Raw genomic sequence first — 7,385 nt, 5'->3', positions numbered from 1 at the left:
GATTGCCGAAACTGACTCAATATTGATACTGTGAAAATTTTTGTTATTATCTTCACAAACTTCACAAAACGAAGAGCTTTTAAAAGTTGTTTCTTCAAACAACATGTATAAATTGTAAAATTAAATTATCTTCATAAAATGTGTAAACAATGTCTCCCGTAAAAAATGTAGGTACCTAATACCCGTATTTTTGATGATGGGTAACCCTGAAATCAAAAAGTGGCAGGTGTGAACAGTTAAAATTTTATGAAAGCTCTTTCTAAAAATTAATAAATTAAAGTTCTAAGATGGTAATTAATTTTTTCAACTGCAATTAAATAAATAAATAAATAAACGTTTATTTCAGACTTAAGTAAGTATTGTAGAGAATTAAGTAACTATGTATTATATAAACAAGTCTAAGATTCGTTACTCAAGATACTTAATTTTTTATACCTAGTTAGCTAAGTTGTTGTAATGAAAGTTTGTAAAAGTTGCAAGTTCTAGTGAAACTTTTAACTGGCAATGAACGAAGCGAGCTACCGAGGTGCCGCTGCGACCTCCTTTGAGCTGTAACTTGAGGAGTGGTGTTCATTGAATCACGCAGGCATAAGTCTTCTACTCTGCATAACCAATATTTTAGTGTTTTAAAACAGGCGTGCCATCTGTTGTAAGCCGATGCAGTGCGGGTCCCACCGATGGATACAAAGACCCTCCATGTCCCGCGCGGCCCCCTCCCAGACACCCATGCGGCTTTCGTTCGTTCAAACTTCGTAGGTCAGTTACCGCCCGACCGCAGGGGAGAATGGCTGCGTCAAAACTTTTACCGCGATCGCGCAGTTTCTGTTTACATGCGCTGTGAAACGTACTTTGCAAATATAAACAAACATATAAAACTGACTGTTAAGTGACTAAAACTTTTTTTTAAAATATTATAAGTGATTCCAAGTGACAAATGAACTGTGTTAATGTGGAAAAATGATCAAGAACTTAGACGGAATGATTTTGTTCAAAGTTTGGATGTGTTTGGTTGCGGTGGCCGGTGCGCGCGCACGCTCTGCGCCGCCCGCCCCTGCCGGCTGTCAGTGGGACTATTCGGACGCAAAGTTGAGTGAATCTAACTTTCTCACGTGTAACATCAAAACCATCGGCTCGGCGGACTTCTTATTCAAAAACATTACCACGGCGCAGGCGTACAACATCAACAAGTTAAAGCTGTCGTGCACTGATTTACTTTTCTTCGAGAGTTCCCTGCACATGAACACCGGCAATTTTTTGGGACAGTTGCGAAAACTTGAGGACTTGCGCATTGAGTACTGCAAAATACGTTACGTTCCAGCAACGGTTCTTTCTCCACTACGAGATTTAACTAGTTTGACTCTACGCTCTTACAATACTGATTGGCCTGCCATGACAATGGAGTTTCACGCTGAGAGTTTTCGTGGATTAATGGAACTTCGATCATTGGATTTAGGTGACAATAATATTTATATGTTGCCATCTGAAGTTTTTTGTCCGCTTTTTAGCTTGGAGACACTGAACTTGACTAATAATAGAATGCAGGACATATCTGATATTGGGTTTTCCGATTGGGGAAAAGGCCCTATAGCTCCAGGTAAATCATGCAATACCGGATTAAAGATGCTCGACCTATCGCATAATAACATCTTAAGACTGCCTGATAACGGTCTTTCCAGTCTTCGTTCTCTAGAAGTGTTGAATATTCAGAACAACTTGATTAACGAAATAGGCGACAGAGCCTTTGTTGGACTGAATTCATTAAAAGTTCTGAATTTATCAGGAAATAAGTTAGTAGCCGTTCCACCCGAGCTCTTTCAATCTTCACGTGTTATCAAAGAAATCTCATTAGCGAATAATTCGCTGTCTGTGTTGGCGCCTGGATTATTGGAAGGACTGGATCAACTGGAAAAGCTGGACTTATCTAGAAATCGACTAACCAACGACTGGGTTAACCGCGATACATTCTCTGGATTGATACGTTTAATTATTTTGAACTTATCTTACAATGCCCTTGCTCGCTTGGATCCTAAGTCATTTCAAGATCTTAATAACTTACAAGTTTTGAATCTGGATAACAACGCAATTGAGGTTATTAGTAATGGCGCGTTTGCTGAGTTAAAAAATCTTCATCAGCTTTCGATATCAGACAATAAAATTAAAGTATTGAATGAGCACATATTCTCAAATTTATTCGTGCTCAGTCAATTATACTTAGATAATAATGAAATCGCTTCAATCCATGACCGTTGCTTTGAAAACATAACATATTTACAAGACTTGGGATTAAATGGAAACCACCTCAATGGGATTCCTAACGGTATTAAGAGGCTCAGATTTTTGAAATCACTTGATATTGGGAAGAATAACATATCTAGAGTTTCTAACAATTCATTTGAAGGCTTAGAAGAGCTTTATGGTCTACGCCTAGTAGACAACCATATAATCAGCATACCTAAAGACACCTTCAGTACTTTGCCATCTTTACAAGTACTTAATGTGGCCTCCAATAGAATAGAAACGATTGAACAAGACGCTTTCCTTTCAAATCCAACACTAAAGGCTATTCGTCTAGACGGTAATAAACTCACTGATATTCGGGGTGTTTTTACTAAATTAAATACCTTAGGCTGGCTAAATATTTCTGATAATAAACTTATTTACTTTGACTACAGTTATATGCCAGAGAGCCTTGAATGGTTAGACATTCATTTAAATAACATAACAAAATTGGATAACGAGCAAAACGTCCAACAAAACATTCGAATGCTTGATGTTAGCTATAATGCTATAGAAAACGTCGATGAAAGGTCTATACCGGATTCCATTGAAGTCCTTTTCTTGAATAACAACAAAATTCACACTATTCATCCAGGTACATTTATACAGAAGAAGAATTTAGAAAAAGTTGTCATCACAGACAATAAACTAAGGACCGTTGAGCTATCGGCATTTACTTTACCTCATATACCGAAACATAAATTGTTGCCAAGGTTTTTTATTGGCAATAATCCATTTGTGTGTAATTGTCACATGATATGGCTGCAAAAAATAAATCTTTGGAATCAAATGAGACAATATCCGAGATTCGCAGACTTGGACTCGATTACTTGTGAAGTTGTTAGCAACAAGTATGGCGGAAAAGCGAATTTAATGGATGTTCCTGAAACACAGTTCCTTTGTTCTTATGAAACTCATTGTTCTTCAAGTTGCTTCTGTTGTGACTTCGAAGCTTGCGATTGCAAAATGACATGCCCCGAGGGTTGTTCCTGTTTTCACGATAGTAATTGGAATTCAAATGTCATCGACTGCTCTAACGTTGGATACACTGAAATACCCGAAAAAATTCCAATGGATGCTACGGAATTGTATCTTGATGGAAATGATTTTGGTTCTTTAGCAAGTCACTTGTTTATTGGAAAGAAAAAGTTGCATAAGTTATACTTAAATAATAGCAATATTGCTACAATCGACAATGATACGTTAAACGGGCTCCATTCGCTTAACGTTCTTCATCTAGAAAACAATCACTTGACAGAATTGGCTGGTGGAGAATTTTCACAAACAAAGCATTTGCGTGAGTTATATTTAAATGATAACCTATTGACAAGTGTAGCAAACAATACTTTCGAAAACTTATCTTCTCTCCGTGTTGTGCACATACAAGGCAACAAAGTATTAGATCTTGACAAAAAGTTAGCTCATATTGCTCATCTTGAAAATGTGAACGTGCGGGGTAATATATTCACTTGCTCTTGTGACAATATAATATCGTTGCAAAATTGGTTCAAAAAACACTATGAAGATCCTGCAGAAATGTTGTGTGCGTCTGAAAATGGTTTAACTTTAAATTTAACAGTGTTTGATGTGATGGACAAGTGCCGTGACTCTGGTATAATGGACAATACCATACCTACTGAAAACCAACCTTATCAATACGATGAAGTGAGCACGATCAGGTTAAATTTTGTGCCCCTTCTAGCTGTAGTATTAATCAGTGTAATCCTTATTTTATTGTTTGGTGCATTAGCATTCTCTTTTAGGCAAAACGTGCGGTTATGGGCGCATTCTAAATATGGAGTGAGGTTATTTAAGAGCGCTTCTATTCAAGAAAGCGAACTTGATAGGGATAGATTATACGACGGCTATGCTGTATACAGTTTGTTGGACGATGATTTTGTATCAAAGGTAGTAGCGCCCGAAATGGAACACTTTGGTTACACCATGTGTTTCCACTATAGAGATTTACAGCATGCTCCGGAAAACTACTTATCGGAACAAATTACGAATGCCGCTGAATCATCAAAGCGGATGATAATTTTTATCTCTTTCAATTTCTTGCAGAACGAATGGTCCAAAATTTCGTTTAAAGAGGCAATAAAGCATGTCATTACGTCAATTCATCCTTCTATAAGGCGACATAGAGTAGTTTTTATTCTCACTACGGATATAAGCGCATTAAATTTAGATTTAGATTTCCAGGACTATTTGAAAACCTGTAACGTATTATTGTGGGGCGAAAAAAAATTTTGGGAGAAAATTAGATTTATAATGCCAGATATTTCCAATTTACAGTGGAACAAAGATGCAATAAACTATACCCACGATGCTCACGGTGTATGTCCGAATGGGAGGCGGCATCCTTCTCGTTACACAGCTTCGCCAACTGCGCCGGAGCTTTGGTACAAGTACGACGCGATACCTCCCCAGACACCAACAACTGCCAACGTTGGTATTAGTGTAGAAGACGATAGTTCAATGCTGACTAACACGACATTGACGAGTCAAATACAAGAGGGTGACAATCCACATCATAGTTATATTTCAATCGATACCCAAAACTATGAACAGCCGTACAGTGGTCGACCTAGGCCGCCTAATACGATGCGTAAACATCCCGGTCACCACTCCCCTTCAATGCTCGACGAGCAAGGTTATTTACAACCCCGATCCTCTGTACACGATTGCTTACCTCAAACCCATTCAGCCATACACAGATAACATGTTACAAAACTAAACAATCGTTATCTCTTAAAGATATTTCTTAATGGAACACTACATTCCAAGCCCGTAAGTAGACTAGGCTACGTTTTAAGTTGCCCATGCCTTAGAGATACGTGATAATTTTACAATATTTCGGTTGATATATTCGGCCAAATATGTATAATTCGTTCCTTGATGTCTTTCTAGGTCATAGAAGTTATAAATTATAATTATATTGAGAGAGACTGTATTGTTAAAGAAAATCGCATACGTATCTGAATTTATATAGCCTTATTGTTCAATTTTGATCGTACGAGTAACTACAAAAATTGTAAACTATCAGAATTAATTATGTAATAAGGAGAAGTTGTTTTGTTGTGTAAGACTGATAAAATATAATTGTATAGATTAAAAAATTGCCAGTATAGGAAGTGAATGAACTTTATTGAGTATTTTGGTATAGTATGTTATATTATCTCATTGTTACCAAATATATTGTACATAATTGTAATTAAATATTGTATAGCGTAAAATATCTTGTATAGTTTTACTAGTCATTAATTAAGATTGAATATTTGTGTTGATACATGTAGATAAACATAGCTACATAGTCAATAACATCATCAGTTTAGTTATATAAGCTATTAATATTCCTTGTAGTGAGATAATGTAATGTCCAATTGCCTAAACTGTATTGATAATGCGTATTTGTATCTAATGTTGTTATTGACTATTCAGTGAAATGTAACTACCTAATATAATAATCAAAATGTCGACTGTTGGAAGTGTTGATAAATTAAAAATCAAATAAACTCATCAAAATTTATTTCCTCTTTTAATTCAAACCCTACAAGATAAAGAAGTTACATGTTTTAATGATTAAACTTATGACTACATAAGATTACCTACCTACTATCTACGAAGTTATTTTATCGGTTATTTTCATGAATTATGTGAGAGCTCATTTGAGATAATATTTATACCTATAGGGTTAAGATATTATTAATTTAATCTCTAAAATAGATAATATCAATCATGAAATAAATAGTAATTACCTAAATAGGTACTGTACTATGGTATTTTTAGAAATTAAGTATTATATTTAAATCTCAAGATAAAATTGTAATAATGTAAAAGTCTATGTAAATATTATATAAAATTAGCTCTCACATAATTTATGAAAATTACTGATAAAATAACTTCATCATTACAAAGTTATTTTATCAGTGATTTGCTGGGTTTGTGTGGATTGGTTGCTCAGCCGTAGACCTGAAAAGCATGATATAAATTAGCACGATTGCATTGCGAAGCCTTGCTTTTCATACACGGGAATGTAGCTGGTGTCAACGTGCCTCGAACAAGGCAAACGCCCACCAACCACTCTGCGTGGTAAAGCAAAACCTCGCTAGGCTGCCGCGCAGTGTTTACGATGCTAACTACGAAAGAGGCTACCTGCTCAAAAGGTCAGTATATACTATACTACAGCTTCGACAGATCGTGGAGTCGGATGCGGGTTGCGGGAGGATGACAGCAACGTTGAATCCTTTGATTTTTACATCGATGTCACCATCCCGCAACCCTCTTTGCCTCACGAGCCATCTCAGTAAAATGATAGGCAGGTTCTTAATCCAAGCGATGGGTATAATGCATAAATTTTAAGAACTCACTCTCCATTTTAACTCTATGTGTCAACAGTCATGTCAAAAGTACGCTTCACCTCTAAAATAAGGACTAAAATCGTACTTTTGACATGATTTAAGGTGAGTGAAATCTCAAAATGTATGCACTAGGTATACAGGCAGGTCACTGAGTAGATAAAGTAATATTCGTGTCAATAGGGATGTTTTCTGAAAGTCTCGTCTCTATATTTTTCATCGTCAATACAAAGAGACTTCTATAGTACGCGACAAGTTGAGATGGCAATCGGAGTATGAGGGGGGTGACGCCCCGCACACCCGCCGCACCCGCAGCGGGTTAGCCCGGACGCTGTGCCCGGTAGCCATCTCAACCTGACGCACACTATAGGTCTTTGTATTGACGATGAAAAATATAGAGACGAGACTTTCAGAAAACATCCCTATTGATATATTCATGATCCCTATAAACTGTGTAACTAAACATGTTTAGGAAAACGGGATAAAACTATAAGTACAAAAAATATGATATTTACAAATGATATTTCTCATAAAAGTCATTACGAGATGCGGTTTGTTAGAACAAGGTTTTTGTTCCGACAAAGGACCAAAAAAAATTACCAATAAAAACCGAAACTGCGGTATAATACGTCTGTTAGTCCGTTGTTTCTGGTTGAAACATTGAGAAATGAGAAAAGTATAAAAAAGAGGCTCAAAATGAATTCGTTTTGCCGACAATCATAATGACGGACCTTTGCCAGGTAGACGCAC

The 7,385-nt window shown here is 36.5% G+C and overlaps 1 protein-coding gene across 1 annotated transcript; it reads left to right on the top strand.

Annotated features, from left to right (window-relative positions):
• The first annotated feature begins 774 nt into the window (after nt 1-774).
• Nucleotides 775-5,806, top strand: LOC123870001 (toll-like receptor 6). The gene has a single exon (XM_045913147.1). It carries the CDS (start codon nt 958-960, stop codon nt 4,996-4,998), a length of 4,041 nt encoding a protein of 1,346 aa, XP_045769103.1. The 5' UTR covers nt 775-957; the 3' UTR covers nt 4,999-5,806.
• The last annotated feature ends 1,579 nt before the right edge of the window (nt 5,807-7,385 follow it).

Source organism: Maniola jurtina, chromosome 12 (genome assembly GCF_905333055.1).
Source record: "Maniola jurtina chromosome 12, ilManJurt1.1, whole genome shotgun sequence".
In the NCBI taxonomy this organism is placed as follows: domain Eukaryota; kingdom Metazoa; phylum Arthropoda; class Insecta; order Lepidoptera; family Nymphalidae; genus Maniola; species Maniola jurtina.
This window is presented reverse-complemented; position numbering and strand designations above follow the sequence as displayed.

Bases quoted from the DNA above. Each gene is read 5' to 3' on its own strand.
- LOC123870001 (XM_045913147.1), top strand. From the start codon at position 958: ATGATCAAGAACTTAGACGGAATGATTTTGTTCAAAGTTTGGATGTGT.